General features: G+C 48.3%; 2 protein-coding genes and 1 long non-coding RNA gene across 3 annotated transcripts in view; all 3 read left to right on the top strand.

Moving 5' to 3' along the window:
• Window positions 1-19406, top strand: part of LOC149369553 (glutamate receptor ionotropic, kainate 4-like) — a 63605-nt gene that overhangs the window by 25147 nt on the left and 19052 nt on the right. The window contains exons 7-8 of the mRNA XM_089558881.1: window positions 10765-10920; window positions 11574-11704. Of these exons, the coding sequence (XP_089415007.1) occupies window positions 10765-10920; window positions 11574-11704 (287 nt within the window). The remainder of the gene's footprint in view (window positions 1-10764; window positions 10921-11573; window positions 11705-19406) is intronic.
• Window positions 2204-4526, top strand: LOC149369555 (uncharacterized). Its single transcript, XM_089558879.1, has 2 exons — window positions 2204-3332; window positions 3488-4526. Exons 1-2 carry the CDS (start codon window positions 2435-2437, stop codon window positions 4507-4509), a joined length of 1920 nt encoding a protein of 639 aa, XP_089415005.1. The 5' UTR covers window positions 2204-2434; the 3' UTR covers window positions 4510-4526.
• On the top strand, window positions 7559-10302 carry LOC149369554 (uncharacterized). Its single transcript, XR_016289219.1, has 3 exons — window positions 7559-7845; window positions 9478-9570; window positions 10178-10302. It is a non-coding gene; the product is annotated as an uncharacterized LOC149369554 (long non-coding RNA).

Below are 19406 nucleotides of genomic sequence, written 5' to 3'. Positions count from 1 at the left end.
ACCAGTTTTTCCCCAGCAAATTCGTCGATTGCTGACTGGCGCAGCGGCTTTCCCTCTTATTGTCTTCGCTATCGCCGCTAGGTCCGACTCTCAAGAGACGTTTTCGCTGAAATGAGTGGCGCCATACGTTTATTGCCCCCGCCCTTCGTTATGCCTCTCCTTGCTTTGTGCGTTCATCCCTCATCGCCTAGGAGAGGTGCACGAGGCTTCACTTAACCCTGACAGCATATTGGGGGCGAGGAGTACAGTAGCAATGCTTTCGCATTAAAACTCGCCCGATTCCCAATCCAAATTTTGTTAACACGCTCTGCTGTCTACCGACAGCCACAAAGGTTTGCTTGTATGGTAGGGAAAGCCTTTTTTCTGTCAGAGTATTTTTTTCCTTATCGGTCCTTTTCTGGATCCCATAATCATTTGCAGCCTCAAGCCATCTCCATGCAATAAAGTTAGTTCCTCTGGAGCAAAAATCTAAGAACATAGAAGGTAAACACGGCGCTGTACTCACGGTTAAAACATTTTATCCGAGGAAGAAACCTTTCATATGTTTAACCCTAATGCACATGCGGGACAGGGGTGTTCAAGACAAAAAGAAAACAAATTAAACCAAACAACTTAAGCGAAGCTTTGGCTGGTGTTGCGTAAACTCTGACGATTTTGTTCTGCACTAATGTATTTTTGTCTAGCTAGCATTGTATACACAGGATTAATCTTTGATGTACCCGATTCCTTTTTCTCCATTGTTTTGTTCTATATTTTCTGCCCACTCCCCTCTGCAATGCCTGCAAGGCCCTGAAGGTAAAATAAATAAATAAATAAATAAATAAAAACAGCTTTCTTTCTAGCTCGGATTTTTCTCTTTTGTATTTTATGAAGCTGACCAGCCAACAAGTCCAATTTGCAGTTTCAATTGATTAAATCTCTATTTCATCGTTAAAGTGCTCTGCAACCTTTTCGTTTAAGCAGGTTTAATACTGACAGCTCGATTTTTGAAGCTGTTGGGCCTCCATCCCCTGGTAGCACATGATGTTGCCACAACATTGCAGCAATGTTACCTATGTTGTACTTTGTTGCACAACGTTCAACAACTTGTTACAATGTTAGCACAACGTTGCAAAATGTTGCGCAACATTAGCACACTTATAGCAATGTTGTTTAAACATTACTGATGGGATGTTGCTGCAATATTAGACAACAACATTGCTAAAACGTTACACACGCAACTCAGCACCAACGTTACACTGCCATATGTTAGCGTAACGTTGGAAAATGTTGTTTTATGTTTCTGTGAAAATATATTAAGGCGAAAAACTAATGGCTGATATTCGCAGCCATGACCCTGACCGTGTCCATACATCTGAAGTGAGTCATACCTTGTCATTACTACTCAGAAGTCATGACTAACTAGTCATTGACTAGTGAACTAATGGCTAACTAGTCATTAATGAGTCAACTAATTGGTCATGACTAGTTAGTCATTAACCAGTCATGACTAGTTAGTCATTAATGAGTCGCCAAATAATTAGTCATGACTAGTTAGTCAAGTAATTAGTCATGACAAAGTAGTCATTAACCAGTCATGACTAGTTAGTCAAGTAAATATTCATGACAGAGTAGTCATTAACCAGTCATCACTAGTTAGTCATGATTAGTTGGTCATTATCCAATTAGTCATGGGTCATGACTAAGTCGCCCCATAGCCGCCTTCTGTGTGCCTACGGCAAGCTGTGGGGAAAGGCTTTCGCCTCGCGCACTATGGATCGTCAGAGTGCACCCTGAATTTTTTTTGTTTCTAGCACGAAATATTCGTGCACAAAAATTTATGGGGCGTCCCTAAAGTGTTTCAGTGAGCTTTTCAAAAATGCGAAAAATGTGGCGGTTGATAAAGAAAAAGCTTTCAGCCGTGGAGGACCTCTTGGAAAGTGGAGTTTTGGAAAGCGTGCTAATCAGCTAAAATTGCTGATTGGTGTCTTGAAGGAATAGCGCTTTCGTAGCCGCGGTGAGACGATAAATATAAAAATAAAATATATATTCTGTCCAGCCGTGTAGCCAGAAGATATGAAATAAAACAGCGCGAGAGATGCGAAGTGGTGTCTGTGTATAGCCAAGCGAACATCCTGTTGGCAACAGTGAAACAACAAAGAATATGGCGGCTTGAAGCGGCAAGTCGGTGTTACAGTGTACTAGAATATGGGCAGTGTGTTCAGGCGGCGGAGCGCGCCACGCACCGTCGTGAAGCCGGCAGCGTAGACAGGTCCCGGATGTATGTGGTGGCGCTGCAGTCGCACCGGCTGTACGGACGCGTTCTCCGTGTGTTGCGGCGGGTTGCAGCGTGCTTCTTGAGCTCCACCTTGCTTGTGAAGAAACGGGGTGTTTCGGCCGCACGGGCAGTGCTAGCAGTGTGATGTTTTGCTGCGGTGTTCGCGAGTGAGAGCCAATGCCTAATCGCCGACGGCAACGTCATTGCTTTGCGCCGGGGTGCGACACCGGCTACAAGTGGGCCCAAGGCGAGCAGCCTTCCCTCTTCGCCGTGCCGAAAGATGAAGGAAAAAGAAAGGTTTGGGAACGAAACCTGCATCGAAAAGATAAGGTCCTTGATGAAAGTTGCTCGGTCTGCGAGCGTCATTTCGATCCTTCTTGTATCCTACGGGATTACGTCCACATTATAGAGGGGAAAGAGGTACGCATTCCGCGAGGAAAGCCAGAGTTGCTGCCGGATGCCGTACCTACGCTCCTACCAAACACGCCGGGCTATTTATCGAAGAAGACGCCGACGCCTCGGGCGCCAAGAAAGCGGAAGAGCCCTACGGTGTGTTCTGCTGATCCCAAGAGGCCTTGTACTGAACAAAACAGTCACAATGACGCTGTAAAGGAACTCGCTTCACTTGACACGCCATATTTGCAAGGCGACGCACTTGAACCGCAGCTGTTTGAGGCAACCTCTGTGTTAGGCCTTCGCTCTCTCGATGTGCCTTCGGTGTACTGGAGTTCACACAACGTGCCGGGCCATAATGGATTTGTATACTGCAAGCTCATAATGTGCAAGTCCGAAGAAGTTGTCTGTGAAAGGGCGGTTATATTTACAGAGCACGACGGGCCTGAAGTCAAGTACACGGCGCATCTCTACGGCAGCATCGTCGAAAAGGGAACCATTCTGAGTCGTGAACAAGCAGCGGACGTTCTTTTTAGAACTGATTCGCATCGTGTCTGCCTTGGTGCCTTGCCAACGAGCCAGATGCCCAAGTCCAACTTAACAGAAGGCCTAGAGCAGCAGGTCACCATCCGTAATGGGGCATACTACAGCAAAAAATGCGCAGGAAAGGAACAATCTGAAGGTATGATTTTTTGTGTTCTGTGCGTAAAGAATATAAATGCACGCAAGCACATGATAATTTACAAAGTCATTTACTATGGTGTGTGCCATACTTTTTATAAAGTCAGACTAATTTCAATTCCCGGAATAAAGTTTTGTTTCACTTGCTCTTTGCAGGACAAGCATGCATCTCCTGCCGGTACACCAGAAAGGCACTTCAGTCACGAAAATCAAGGCTGAAGGGATTGATAAGAAAGCGCACCCGGACCACTGCTGCTAGACTCCGAGCAGCAGCACAAAAAAATAGGAGACTGTTTTCTCGCTGTGCGCGGTTAAAAGACCGGTTGAAGCAAATGCAGGAGGAGAACTCCCTAAAGCCTGAAGAAGTTTTACAGGAACAGATTGCATCCCTGCCTTTGAAACAGCAAGATTGTGTCCGACAGTGCTTTTCAGCTGCCAAGAAGAAAAGTGCGAAGGGTAATGTGTACTCAAAAGATTGGATCTTAGAATGTATCCTTATGAAGATGAAGAGTGCCAAACTCTACGAGCATTTGCGTAAGCACAATATTCTCTCACTTCCGAGCAAGAGCACACTGAAGCGTTACTTGAAGCTGTACAAGAGTGGCTTTGGCTTCAGCACTAAAATACTGAGACAACTGAAGCAGAAAACAAGACACATGAGCACATTTAGCAGGCGTGGAGGGCTCTTGGTCGATGAACTCAAACTGTCGGAGCACCTGAACGTGACGTCGTCCGGGCATATTGAGGGATTTGTCGACATGGGCTCTTTTACCGAAGGAGGAGAGAGCGTTCCCTGCGACCACGGGATGGTGGTAATGTTCATCCCCTTTACTGGGAAGTGGACGCAAATAATTGGTTGCTTTGCCACTCGAGGAAATGCGAAAGCGGAACTCCTTGCTAAAATAATAATAGAAGCAACAGTACTTGCTGAAGCCAGTGGACTTCTTGTTGATTTTATTACATCTTATGGAGCCTCATGGAACCGTCGCATGTGGAAGATCTTAGGAATTGGTGTGGAGTCAGGAAAGGTGACTTGCAAGTCTGAGCACCCTGTAGATCCTGCTCGTCACCTGCATTTTCTGTCTGACTTTCCCCACTTAATCAAGTGTGTCAGGAATACATTGCTCAGCCACCCACTGAACACTCCGAATGGGATGGTAAGTATTTTGTCTTCATAAGAAGTGTCACTTAAATTCGGTTTGTTCCTGACTATTGCCTTATTAATTGCTATTCGATTTCATGTCGATGGCTTATAATAACCTGCAGATTAATGTTGTTGAGTTGCACTGAGCGAGTGAGTATACATTAAACTCTTACTACTTACAACTATAATTTCAGGTTTCCATCCAACCTTTGAGGCAAGCGTTCAGAATTGACAGCGGGAACATCACTCTCAAGGCGATGCCCGGCCTCACGCTGGTACATCTGCAGCCGAATGGCTTTGAGAAAATGCGAGTGACCCTTGCATTTCAGCTGTTTGGGGACCGTGTTTTGAATGGTCTGAATTTCTACAAATACACGTTGGAATCGTCGTGGGGGAAGATTGATGCAACGTTATAATTTTTCACGTAAGCAGAAATAACTATTAACGTTTCAGGACAAGTGAGCAGCGAGTACAAGTGAATTTTTTAAAGATGCACTTTACCATTGTGACATTCTGTCTTTGCTTCTTCTTTAATGTGGTCTGTTCATGTTCTCGTCCTTACTTTTCTTCACCGCAATGTTTCTGTCTAAAATAGGAAAACCTTTCAACTTCATGCATAATTATATTCTGTGCTCGTTGCAAAACATTCTTATGCTTGTCGAACCACAGCCCATTACTGAGGATCCCATGTGTTTGTGAATGTCGTTGATTGATTGATGGGGTTATGCACCACGAAGTGGCACAGTGGGCTTTGAGGAGCGCCGTAATCGAAAATTGTGGAATAATTTAGTCCACCTGAGATTCCTAACTGCACACAACAATATAAGCACATAGATGTTTGCAATGTGCCCCCATAAGAATATAACCGCCGCTGGATACCACTTCATGTTGAGCAACAGAAAACCGTAGCCAATGAACCACTGTGGTGGGTGAGCGCTGTTCAGAATTACCGCCTTCAGGAACGTGCATATCAACTGTGTTCCTAGTTTCCCTTACAAGCGTTGCAGATAAATGATAACTTTAGCCTATTTATGAACTTCGCACTGTTTCAGGGCTATCAACAAGCTGATCAAGATCATGACTTCTCGGTTCCCAGCCAAAGCCCTTCGTCCAGGATCCGAAAATGTGAAGACTCTGAAGGAATTCCTCGAGTTTTTGTCTCGCTGGGAATCACATGCAAAAGGAGTTGGCGGCTTCTTGAGCCAGTCGACGGCAGATGGGCTCCGTGTGACACTGTGCAGCACTTTGGCCTTGTTAGAGTATTTGGGGGGGGGGGGAGGGTTTTACATACCTATTAACATCTCGACTAAGTCAAGATAAGTTGGAGAACTTCTTTGGTATTGTGAGGCAGTCGTGTGGATCCAACGACCACCCAACGCCATCTCAATTCTTGATTGTCGTCAACTGCCTGTCTTTCTATAACTTGGCAAAAGCAATGCAAACAGGCAACACTGAGGCCAATGAAGATTTGGTCTCGCTACTTCACTCACCTGATAAATCTGATATGGAAGGGAACGTTGCATCTCTTGATGAGTTAGTTGAAGCTGGAAATCTGACGGTGGTAGAACAAAGGCTAAACAGTACTCCAGCTGAGCACCGGGCTTACGTGGAGGAAAAGAGCGATGACCGCCTCGTTCATTACATGGCAGGGTATGTTGCGCGGAAATTTCTTACTCGCAACAAATGTGAGCACTGCCGCTCTCTTCTTTTGCAGAACTCAAATGTCAGCAGCAGAGTCTCAAAATTCACAGAAATTTGTGATAGGGGAGGCTTGCTGTATCCCTCCAAGTTTCTTTTTGAAGCAGTAAAGAAACTTGAGGAGATATTTACAATCTTCTTCAGCCAAGAGGAGCTCTGCAGCGACAGCATAGTCGATGTCATGATTCTAGTGAAAGCCAAGTTTGGCTATGCCATAGGGTGCAAATTGCATGCTGATGATTTCACATCAGCAGTTGTGCGCTTTTATGTCTTAACAAGGCTGCACTTTTACGTTAAAGGTCTTAATCAGTCAAGAGAGGCACGACGAAAAAGGAAATTGCACTTGAAAGTTAGCCGTTGTTCTTAGCAGGCTTGTGCAACACATATGCTGACGCTCCTTTGCGTTTTTTTTATCTAAATACACGGCTTTTTTTTTGTGCATTCCAAAGCCAATTTTGTAAATATAATTCAAAAATGAATTAAGGAATTCATTTAAGCACATTAATTCCGCTGTAGGTCTCCGTTGTTTGGATTGGAATGTACTCGCTCTTTTTCTGTGTTTAATCCCTTTTACTTGGCCTCTTTCCTACCTGTTTTATTCCTTTCATTCAAATGTGTGATGTTGGTGTGTCTCAGACTCGTACATGAGCCTGACGTTGGGGAGCTCTTCATGACGTAAATAAAAGTCACGAATAAACTGTGCAAATCCAGTCATTGCGGGTAATTCGCGAAACCGGAGGATAGAACGAGGGACAAATGTTTACCATGTTTACCGCGAAAGAAGGTAAATACCAAGCAGGGAAGGCCTTTGGCTTTGGGCCGTGTACAGTTTTGTGTTTTCTACAACAGCGGCTGCATTTTTATGAGTGCGAACTGCGCAAGAAAATGCACCTGGAATCCGAGTTGCTTCAACTCAATCGAAGCCCTTTACTACGGTGCTACTTGAAGCGCGAGTGTTGCTTGCGGATATTAAACCCATTAATCAATGTTTTTTTTACGTTCGAATAACTTCTGGTTACGTTGTAGCGTGGCTCAACAGATTTAACGGCTTTACCCCACTATTTCGGTGTCTCCAAACCCTTTGCTGTCAGGTTTGTTAATAAATCCGTCTAATGAGCGTTGTGATGCGCTAAAGTACACATATAATTAATCTCTTATGTGAACGTCAGTTCCAAGCATGCATCTCCACATCCTCCGAGCATTTGCACGTCTGTTCGAGGCGGAGGATGATTACAACACTTCTAAAAACGCGCAGCGCCAGCGCTGCGCCGTTGGTTCCGTACAGCCCATGCTCCTGTAGCGCCATCTCGTGCTTTCTGCATGAAGCGCCTCAGCGGCAAGCGCTCCTGAACACACTGCCCCTATTCTAGTACAATCGGTCTCAATCTGTACGCCGAATAACGCAATCGGGCCTAATCAAACATTACAATGGTGTCAAAGTGCTCGTCTAACTTGTGTAAATGGAAAGCAAGCGACTAGTGCATCGCGCCAATCCTCGCCGACATCGAGCGGAAACGAAGCGCGAACGTGGCGGTCTGCGAGCAACACCTCAGCTGTACCGGTCACGACTGGTCCAAGTGGGCTGAGGGACTCGAGATCATTTTTGTAGGATGCAACACTACGGCGGATGCACGCAAGAAAGCGCCTCATCATAAGATCGGCGGAAAACACAGTAAGTCCCCTTACGCGTTTTACGCATGGCTCAGATGGCTCCCTCGGCACTGTTACTTTGGAAACGCCGGCCTTGAGATAAAGAAAAAGATAATCCTTGCCTCAGTGCCGTCTCGTATCCGGAAGGGCACTATGCTATAAGGGTGAATGTCTTGGAACGTTGAATGTGGTGTGCCCGAAATCTTCAAGAGAGCCGACCGCGACGCGAGTGTGCCTGCTGCGCACAAGCGTGGTCAGCACCGTAGCCGACAACACAGCGGAAACGTCAGACAGATGCCTTGGAAAGGCCTGAGGTGAAAGATGCTTAGCCTAAACCCCGTAGTATTTTTTAGACTGTGGTTGAAGCATTCTGGCGGTGTCCATTCCACATGCAGCCCGGAGAATTTCTTGACTGGTTACTTGTTGCAGTTCATTTTCGCCGCTGACGTGTGATGTACCGGACTGATATGGCTTTAACCAATGAACAGATCCAAATTAAGAGTACTCCCCTATTTTTTGACGGCCCTTATTCGCTACTGAGAAGTTCGAGGTGTAAAGCTTAAAATATCAGTGTAGCTGGAGAGAGCTGGAAGCGGAAGCAATTACTAATAAATTGTTCTAGTGCGACAAAAAGTGCTCTGAAGTGCCGTTGTGGTCTTCTTGTCGCGCGCGGGCTCAAGTCTCGAGCTCGCAAACAACCTGCTAATAATGTGTTTTGCTTCCCATCTTCGTTTCTTTCTTTTTGGGCTTTGTTATCTTTGTCATTCCACACCACGATTGCTGGTTTGGCTCACATGGACTATATCTCGAAAGGATGGCTTAAATTCCTATTGCTCTGTTCCCTATTCGCAGCACTTGCAACCCAATGAGCAGTCAAGTTTCTGTTGATGAAAATTGCTATTTGCGTTAGCATGGAAGGTAGATCTTGAGCGTTCTCTCTCTCTTGAAAGACGGCTGTGAGAATATCAAGATCAATTTTGGTAAACTGTCACATGGTTTTATCTAGCCAATCAGAGGCAAGTGCTTTGAAATTTTTAGGACAAATTTCTCCTGGTCGCTGGGGAAATAGACACTGTAAAAGTGTTTTTCTCTCGAGAAGACGAAGTGATGGGCCCTGACACATGGTACAACAGCAGAAACTCAGTACAGATATTGAAATACTTGAGTGAGACCACACATATCTATCACATGTGGATCACGACAACCTTGCGTCAACAGTATCGGAGGTCATTTTGATCTAGCCATGTCACTTTCAGAGCATCACTAGTAGCTGAAAGCCTCGGTTTGCATTTCTTGAAAGCCACTGCTGTGCTGAATTTTTCTTTGCATATGAATAGGTCCTAGAGACTTAAATTCAAGGCTCAAATTAAGTTTTATAAACTAGTCTAGTTTTCCATATGCAGGCAAAGAATGTGCACAAATGGCAATAAAAAGATCAAAATAATTTAGAGTAAAGATGAAGTGTAATGCCCTTAGACCCATTACATTCCACTAATTAGTTATTTAATTACTTGTCCTTTTCTAACTTTTTACTGAATTCTTCAAAATTTGTCATGGCTCGCAATTCTCTTTAATTGTAGAATAGGTTTTGTATATCATTTGCTGCAATGGCTGATCACAAAACCTTCTGCATTCTTGGTTTTGAACTCTTCAGTGGAAGCGAAGAAAAAGTTGGCGAGAGTCACAGAGAAGGTGCACTCATATGGAGCTGATTGACTATGCTATGCCCATCAAGGATTAAGCAAAGGTGAGAAACTGTTTCTGCATAAGTCGTTCACCTCAGTACTTTGTCAAATATGTGGAGAGATGCAGCTGCTGCGAGTGCAAGATGCCTTTTGAGTGTATTGTGCTTTATGAGCACAACTACCAGCACATACTGTGACATTCAACTTGGCCGACAGCAGACCTTAGTCTGGACAGCACCTGTGGAACAGTTATAACAGCGGCTGCGTGGTGGTATTGTGAACTAGTAATTCTATAGAATATCTCTCCCTGCTCATGTTTTTCTCTTTTTATGCACATTATTATTTACAGATACGCTCCTGGGACAACAGAAGGTTCAAAAACAAACTGAACAAGGTGTCCATATGAACCATCTGCAGTGCCGACACTCAGCTATACCGTGCTTTGGTTGCGGACACAAATTCATTTTACCATGACTTCTCTGCAGTCATAGCACTGCACTGCAAAGAACATCTAAGTTCTATGTTTCGCACTCTTCATGGCATGTTTCTGTCAAAACATGTCTGTGGTATAAGTGATTGCATACAAAAGCTAGTGGAACATTTTTGTTCTTGCAGGTATTCTCCATCAGATTTCCTAGTTTTAAGTGCAACTTTTTTTTTACTTTGCAGAACTTGGGCTACACTCAGCAGGGACTCGTGCAGGATGCAGCATTGCCGATTACAGGCCAGAAATATCTCCATTAGTTCCGAGGTCAAGCTTCGGAAAGCAATAAAAAGTCTTACTAGTCACTCTGCACATTTGTTTGTCTGTTTAAGCACTGCCGTTCTTAGAAGCTGGTGGCTGGTCAAGCTATGAACGGCAGGAGCACAATCTTCAAGGTGTGCATCCAGCATGCGTGCGTATATTGTATGTTACTGGAATGTTGTTTTATGTTTCTTGAAACATTACATAACGTTGCTTAAACGTTTCAGCAATGATGCAGCAACATTGTTGAAACGTGGCAGCAACGTTGTTGTGATGTTGCATGCTAACGTTACCTGAATGTGATTTCAAGAGGACATTATCCACGTTGTAGCAACGTTGCAGTGAAACATTGCTGCAATGTTGCTGCAACATTTTGTGCTACCAGGGTCGCTAATATAAACACACAAAAATGAGACACACTGCCTAATCGGCCGGTCATCGCTCTCGTCGTTGTCGCCTGTCGGGAAGACGCTCTGCGCAGACTGACGTATGCACACCCCGCCCGCCGCAGGACTCGCGCAACCCTTCGTACCAGCGCGTGTTCGAGCGCATCATGCGCTACGGCGGCCAGACGGAGCTGCACCGCATCTATGGGCCGGCCATCCTGGAGCAGGTGGTGCGGGGCAAGGCGGTGGTCATCGCCGACCGCGGGTCCTTCACCTACAAGGTGAGGCATCTGCGATCGACGGCTGCTATAGGCATTGCATAATATGCCCAGTGCCGAGGACGATCAAGCAAGAGTGAAGTTCTTGTCAGGCGTGAACTGTTCATCACATGGCGTTGCGAGTGGCTTCACAAATGGAGTGTGCTACTAAAAGTAATTATATCAACTGAGCAGAGTGGACAACCGGGCCAATTGGGACGCAGCAGCTGAGCATAACAGCGACGATCACGACCTGAAGCACGTGACCGGACGAACGCGCACAACTTCAAACTGACCGTTTTGTATTTCAAAACATTTCGTCATGCTTATACTAACTGCGTAAAAATAACGCATGCGTTAAGAGGCGGCACCATCGGTACCTGCAGCGTCAGTTGGATATCAAGCTATGGCCCTACGCGCGCGGTCATCCAGGGATATGTGACTGTCGCCAGGAGGCGCTATTTCTCGCACGCACAGTGATAAGCCCGAAGCTTCCAAGTCCAAAATTGCCTCAGGAAAGACGACGTCCCTCAGTAGTTCCTTTTTCCTCGTACCACACATTTGTCAATTGAGAAGGTTCAGACGCCGATGCGAGAGCTACTCGGTATACCTTTCTGTGTTGGCGACATTTCTGGTCACCCCTCTGGTGTGTGCATGTACATGTTGTGCGTGCGCAGGTGGCGCGCACCTGCCGCAACTACACGGACGGCCAGTTCTACATCGCCGAGGAGCCGCTGCTCAAGTTCCGCTTCGTCATGTACCTCAGCAAGAGCATGAACCCGCGCACCCAGAGGGGCATCAACCAGAGGTATAGTACGACCTCTATAGAACGCCACGCAGTTTCACGCAGACTGTCGCAATGCAGTCTAGCACCGACCACGAAACGGCGGCAGCACTTCGAAGTCATCTCGACTTCATATATATCTTGCGCATGTTGGGTTAACCAATAGGGAGCCATATGCATGCTGGCTTCCCTGCAAAAGCCCAGCATCTTCTCAGGATGTAATTGAGAAATTCGCGACCTTAGAGAAAAGATGACTGGCAAACATGCAACGCCATGCGACAAACCTGGGACAGCAGGATGTGAACAGTGTCGCTTCCGCTTACTCCCCGTTTTTTCTATGCATTGTCACACTTCCTGACACCCTAGGGTTTAGAAATAACAAAGGTCATGTGAATGATCTGCGGCAGAAGTTAGAAGAAGCGATTGGAAGACTGCTGCCTCAAAAGCAGCGCGATGACGTGATTACACGTTCCGGAATTAAAATTTTGTTTAAAGAAAAATGCGAATTTATAGATTACTGCGAAGTTTGAAGCATTGCTTAAAGAAATGTAATGGAAAAAAGCCGAGGATGGTGGTAACTACCGCCATTGCGTTTCAAAGAGGATGTTCCGATCTCCCACCCACCCGGATGACCCACTACCGCGACTATGACGATGTGGGACCGTAATGCAGCCGCGTTAAAAATGCATGCACGCGCGAAAGGTAGGGTGCAACTAACTGTTGCAGAAATGCATTCCAGCTGGTGTGGCTGCCTTTTACTGCCCACGTTAATCCGCACAATTTAACACACACTGCACACGAGGCTGCCCGCATGGGAGAGTATGGCCCGAATTCGCGTCTCACCCGTACCACGCATTACGCGCACCCAGAAAGACATCAGCCAGGAGACAGCTCGTGCACGCTGGAGTCAGAAGCTGTCACCCTTTTCGCGCACTTAAGCGTGCACTTCCAGACACCCTTAGAGCGTGTGGGGGTAGCGGTCTCAAAGGAGGTGCTCTCGACGCAGCGCGGAAAGCTCACCCGGAAACCAGTTACCAAGTGACCGGGGGGTTGGTCGCTTGGTGCCCAGCTTTCGCCGGTTCCAAGCCAGAGAAGAATGAGTCGGAGCCGAAGGTTCCAAAACAAAACAAACTTTATACAGCCAAGAGACGATACAGAGGATTTCAGGGTCACTCACACGAGCACATACAAAGTGATTACAATATGATGCAGCTCATGCAAAGTATCACTCCAGAGAGATTAACATGCAAAAGAAATATTGCGCCTAAAGTGCACTAACAGAAGAGAGAGGCAAGCAAACAAAACACAGTTTGTTCACCAGGCACTGCAACAGTCCGACGACCGGAGGATATGGACGGAGCCGTCCCGCAGGTTAGCGCACGTTGCTTCACTAGTCCGTGGCTGGGCGAGTGGTGTTGACCCGGGAGTCGAGCGGGCGCGCTTCTCTGAAGCTTAAACGGCGGCTCGGGCTCACAGACAGCGGTCAACGGCACTTTATTTAGAGGCGCGCTTCGCGTCTGTATTCTTCGCGCCAAGGCAGGCGCGCACGTATGTACATATATGGATGGACAAACTTTATTTTCGTCAGAACGCACGTGTAGATGGTTCCGAGCTATGTGGTCATCAACCCATAGCTGACGGCGACCCGAGTGGCCCACTCCACGGCTCTGGTCTGGACGACCGGGTCTGAGCTGGCCAACACGGACTCCCACTGCTGGAGGGAAGGATCACTCATAATATCCGCCGGTGGCGGTGCTTTGCTGCAGCTCCATAATAAGTGGTCATAGGTTGCCAATTCCTGACACCATCTGCATTCCGGCTGAACGTCCGGGTAGATTTTGTTTAACACTTGTGGGTTGAAAAACGATCTCGTCTGCAATCTTCGCCAGACGCATTCCTGCGTCTTTGCCAATTGCTTGTCCGGAGGCGGGCAAATTCTCCGCGCAAGTTTGTAATGGTTAGTAATGTCGTGAAAGGACACTAGCTCATATCTCGTGGACGTCTCCGGAACGTCCGGCTCACCTGCTCGGCTGGCAAAACCTCGAGTATTCATGTAAGCGGTCTCGTTCCCAGGGTTCCCAGAGTGTGCCGGTACACAGACAATTTCCACCTCCGTAGTCCCTCGCCCCGTGGCTCGACTTAGCAATCGTGCCGTTGTGGCAGATAATATTCCCCTCGCTAAAGCTGACAGGATTTTCAGCTACCCAAAACCGCACGTACAGCCCCCGTCAAAAGTATACAGCCCAAAGGGTTTGCTTATGAGGCACGCAGCATGCCTCGTTAAAGGCCGATTCACACGACGGTCCGTTCGCTCGCGGCCCGCGCACTAGTGTTCATGCGTCAGCACATTGAAGGGCGCGCTGGACGGACGGACGGACGGACGGACGGACGGACGGACGGACGGACGGACGGACGGACGGACGGACGGACGGACGGACGGACGGACGGACGGACGGATGGATGGATGGATGGATGGATGGATGGATGGATGGATGGATGGATGGATGGATGGATGGATGGATGGATGGATGGATGGATGGATGGATGGATGGATGGATGGATGGCGGCTGACAGCGCGCCCCTCAATGTGCTGACGCATGAACACGTAGTGCGCGGGCCGCGGGCGAACGGACCGTCGTGTGAATCGGCCATTATGCATCCTCAGCGACCGTGATCCATCTAAAGAGGAATGGCTTCGCCTCCTCTGTCCTCCCAATCTTTGGACTGTTAGATGTGGCAGAGAGCCCCGCTAAACAGCTTAGAAGCAATCCCTTTGGGCTCTATACTTTTGACGGGGGGTGTACATATAGTATCAGCTGTGCAATTCCTAATCCTTCTCGCGCCGGGCGCGCGTCCCCATTGGCCAGGCGCGGGGACTGGCTTCGAGTGAGTGAGTGAGTGAGTGAGTGAAAACTTTATTAGCTCTAGATTCGGATTGTGTTCGGCGGTTTTGAGATGGCTTCGTCCATCTTGCTCAAAGGTCGGTTGCCCTTAGTCCAGGGCTCCGCTGGATGCTGCTGCCAGTTCTGCTCGCCGAATCAGACCTTCTTGGTCGACCCGACGATCGCTGGAGAGCACTCCCTCCCATTGCTCCGCACTCGGGTTTGTTATCACTGGTACCACGCTTATCCTCTGGCATGCCCACGTTATGTGGTACAGCGTGGGGGGTTCTTGGCACCAAGGGCATTTGTCATTGTATTGTGTTGGATATATTTTGTTGAGTACGTGTAGGTTCGGGTAGGAGCCCGTCTGTAGCTGTCTCCACGCGACAGAGTCCTCTCTGCTAAGGGAGTTGTTCGGTGGTGGATACCGCTTTCTGCAGCCCTTGTAATAATTTAGAATCGCCGAATAATCTTGGGGTACAGGTTCGTACCCCTCGAGGTCGCCTACGTTGGATGCTCGGTAATAAGTGTACCCTCGAGCTATCCTGTCCGCCTCTTGGTTCCCTGTTACTCCCGTATGTCCCGGCGTCCATACTATCGTATGCCTGATTGGTTCTTCGTTTGTTTGTCGTTGTGTTATGTGGCCCCCAGAGCGGAGTATGCGGAGCGCTCTGTGCCCTATTCTGCCGCGTAGGTAGTTGCGGCATGCTGTTTGTGAGTCTGTAAGGATTTTTAGAGACCGTTTAGACCGATAGCCCTCCGCTGCCGCTAGAGCGACGGCCGCTTCCTCAGCCTCGACTATCGTACAGTCTTGTAGTGATGCGCTGGTGATCTCGCGTAGGGTTGAGTCAATCACCGTTGTTACCGCATTGCTGTTGTGCTGCCCCGCTGTTCTGGTGTATGTGGCTGCGTCCACGTATACCGTCGTTTCTTGGGGTGCTAATGTCTTTTGTAGGTATTCAGCCCTTGCCTCTCTGCGTGCTTTGTGTAGGTTGGGATCCATGTTCCGGGGTATTGGCGTTACTTTTAGTGTGTTGCGATATTCGTCCGGAATTGTTTCTGTCCTCTGTATTTCTTGAATTTGATCGGCGCGGCCCAGTTTCTTTAGGAGCTCCCTGCCAGATGGGGTCTGTTGTAGTCTGCGCAGTTGGGAGACTAGTTGTGCCTCTCTCAATTCATCGAAAGTGTTGTGTAGTCCTAGGGCTAGGAGCTTTTCAGTTGAAGTGCTGTGAGGAAGGTGGAGTGCGGTTTTGTAGGCTTTGCGTAGAATCACGTCCGCCTGTTGTACCTCACTCTTGATGGGATTATAGTAGGGGAGGCTGTATGTCACTCGGCTGACTACCAGGCTTCTGACCAACTTAAGTGTGTCCTCCTCTCGCATGCCATGACGTCTGTGTGAGATGCGCGTGATCATGCGGGCCACTTGTAGAGTGGATGCTTTGAGTAGGGCGAGGGTGTGAGTGCAGCGTTGGTTTGACTGTATCCACATCCCCAAGATTCTGATGAGTGTTTTTTCCGGTATCGATTTCCCCTCGAGGTAGACGTTCAACTTTAAGTCGTCACTAGTGGGGACTGTGCGATTTTGTTTTCCTCTCCAAACTCTTAGGAGCTCTGATTTCTCGGTGGAGCTTGCTAGCCCTCTTGCTCTGACGTAGTTCTCTACGCAGGTGGCCGCCTTTTGTAATTTCTCTTCTTTCTCTCCGAGCGAGCCTGTGTTGACCCAGATGTTAGAGGTTAGTCTTTTTGGGGACTAACTGACCTGCCACTGGCAATCGTCCTTTTCGGGACTAACTGCAAAGGGCGTAACTGTTGGTCCCCTGGAAAGGGTGCTACCGTTAGTCCCCGGGAGCAGACATTTAATGAAAAAATGCAAACGACGGGTGATTTCCAGCGGGATAGTTTCCGACAGAACTTCACACATATAACAACGATAAAGGAAACAGAAATAAACATACATGAAAACACCAGGATTCGAACCGACAACCTTTGGATTATGAGCCGAGCGCGGATATGACTACGCCACCACCGAGGACAGTCCACGGTAGAAAATAAAAGCCTTGTATGCAACACACACACATGGTCTGTCTGTACCGCTCAAATTGTTGTCACAGTGTGGTGGTTTTGGTGTCATATGCTTTTGAAAAAACCTGCGGTAAGCTTTAATGCGCACGCACAACGGTCTAAATCACGTTGTGGCCAAAAAAGAAGTGCTGAACTGTGTATACTTACGGCCGGTACTTCACAACCACAACAGTGGTTTTCTTTTTGTTTCTTTTTTTGCGTATAAGGTGGTCTTCTTCCTTGCAATTGGCAGCTGCACATTACAGCCTGTTGAAAACAAAGGTAGAAGGCGATGGTTCACTTCGTTTTTTGTTACCGGCGGAGAGCGGTGACAGGGAATTGACTGCTAAGTGTCGCCGATACTTACACAGCATCACATAAGCTTGTAAACAACGGCAACGGTATGAAACTACGTGTACTTGCTCAACCCTAACTTTTACAACTCACATTTGACACGTATTGAAGTTCGTAGTGATTGTTTATGCACTTGCACAGCTGCCAGCCGTTTCGGTGGCACGAAGCCTATTTCTCACGGAAAAGGGTATCCGCCTCGTCACAGGCAGCGGCAGTGCCCTCACTGGCCTTAGACGACATCCATGCGCTTCAAAAATCGAGTACTATTGCAGTCAGGGTCTTCTCGCGCAATTTTCGCGTGCTGCTGTGCTGCGATTCGCCTCCCGTTAGTCTCTTTCTCGGCAGTTAGTCCGCTGAGTTTGCGCACGGCGCGCATTTTTGGCAAGGAGTGTGTCGTGTGCAAATTTAGGGACTAAAGAGCCCTTTTTAGGACTAAAGTTGTCTTTACTCCCCCCTCGGCCGGTTTTTTTCTGAGAGTGCATGGTGTATGCCGTCGATTGCTTTTAACTGTTTTGCCAAGCCAATCATGGCTATGTTGAAGAGCGTAGGGGAGATGACCGATCCTTGAGGTGTTCCTTTATTTGGAGTAAGAAATTTGTCTGATCTGAGCTCCCCCAGGCCAATCGTTGCCGTTCTATTTGAGAGGAAGGCTTTGACGTAGCCGTAGATTCTCCTTCCGCAGTTCAGGTCGTTCATGCCCGTAAGGATAGCCTCGTGACTGACATTGTCAAAAGCCCCCTTGATGTCCAATGCCAGTATTATGTTTTCTCCGCTCTTGGGGACGTTCCCAAGTACTTCTTCTTTGATTTGAAGTAGTACATCTTGGGTCGATAGTTTTGCTCTGAAACCGAACATGCTGTGGGGATACAGTTCGTTGTCCTCCATGTACTGTTGTAATCTCAGCGTCACCACTCGTTCGTACAGTTTTCCTAGGCACGATGTGAGCGAGATCGGTCTGAGGTTCTCAATTTGTAGTTTCTTGCCTGGTTTAGGAATCATGACAACCTCCGCATGTTTCCACTCCTCGGGCACGGTCTCCGCTTCCCAGTGTTTGTTGAGAAAGTCCGTTAATTCTGCGACTAGCTCATCACTGAGGTTGCGGATGAGTGCGTTATTGATCTTATCTGCACCCGCGGCCGTATTTCTGGTTGTGTTTCGAATCGCTGCGTAGACCTCTTCTCGCGTGATGGGTCTTCTCGCGTGATGGGCTTCGAGAACCTCCCAGTCCTTCTCGCGTTGCGCCGCCGCCGGCGCACGAATCAGGTGGAGAGGGCCTCACTTAGTACGCTCAAAGCTGTGCCCTCTCCGTCACCTATGAGCAGAATTCACTCCAACCTTCTCGAACAAACGGCGACGCGCGGTGACGACAGTCTAGCGCCGCGCCCGCGAGCGATGTGGAGAGCGAGCAACACACACGAGGTCAGGCGCTCTCCCGACCAAAACACTACAGTTCAGGGCCTTACTTTCCGTGCCCCAAACATTACATTTGCGGAAGAGATCGCCATTGCACTGGCCGCCGCAGATCCAGAGTCCCGAGTCATTATTACGAACTCCAGGGGCGCCTGCCGCAATATTGAGCAAGGGTATATTCCAGACCGTGCTTTCAAAATTCTCCACGCATGCGAATACACAGGGTTTCCGACCCATCGTACCATCGTATGGGCTCCGGCTCATGCGGGTCTTGAGGAACGAGGCAGCCGACGCTGCCGCCCGCGCGCTTACTCACCGGGCGTCGCCTCATCCGCAGCCTGATCCGGAATTCAATTTCAATCCGGCCATCACCTTTAAAGAGATCACCTCTCTTTATCAAAATTTTCATGGTCTCTATCCCCCTCCCTGTAAAGGCCTCACCAGGGTGGAGGAGCGCTGGCTTCTCCGCCTCTATACCAATACTGTACTGTGCCCGGCAGTACTTAAGCACTTCAATTCTTCTTTCTCGGGCGCGTGCCCACACTGTGAGGAGGAGTTTTCGGACACCTACCATATGGTGTGGGCATGCCCTTCCAATCCTGCCTACCCACCCCACCTCCACCCCACTCGAGAGGACTGGGAAGCTGCACTGCGCGGCTGCTCCGAACTCCATGCCCAACAGGCATTGGTAGCTAGAGCCCGGGCCGCTGCGGAAGCTACAGGGATCCCGGACTAGGGATCCCTCCTAGTGTTTGTAAGGGGCGGGCCCTTCCGGCTCGCCCCATCGACCTCTCACTGTAAATAGAAATAAAAGTTTTCCTCCTCCTCCTCCTCCTCCCGGGGTTTCTTTCTCCCCTGTTCTCATGGCGCGCTGGCGAGATTGCCCCGCGCGCCGCCGTTTTTTTTTTATTATTGCGAAAGCAATACTACGCCAGGTCTAATCGCTCGTCGCGTAGTCCGTGGACCCCACCTGCTCCTCGAGGAGCCGCCGCCGCGCCTGACAGATGATGTGACGTCAG

This window comes from Amblyomma mixtum, chromosome 1, assembly GCF_055824585.1.
Source record: "Amblyomma mixtum isolate Tamu chromosome 1, ASM5582458v1, whole genome shotgun sequence".
Classification (NCBI taxonomy): Eukaryota; Metazoa; Arthropoda; class Arachnida; order Ixodida; family Ixodidae; genus Amblyomma; species Amblyomma mixtum.
This window is presented reverse-complemented; position numbering and strand designations above follow the sequence as displayed.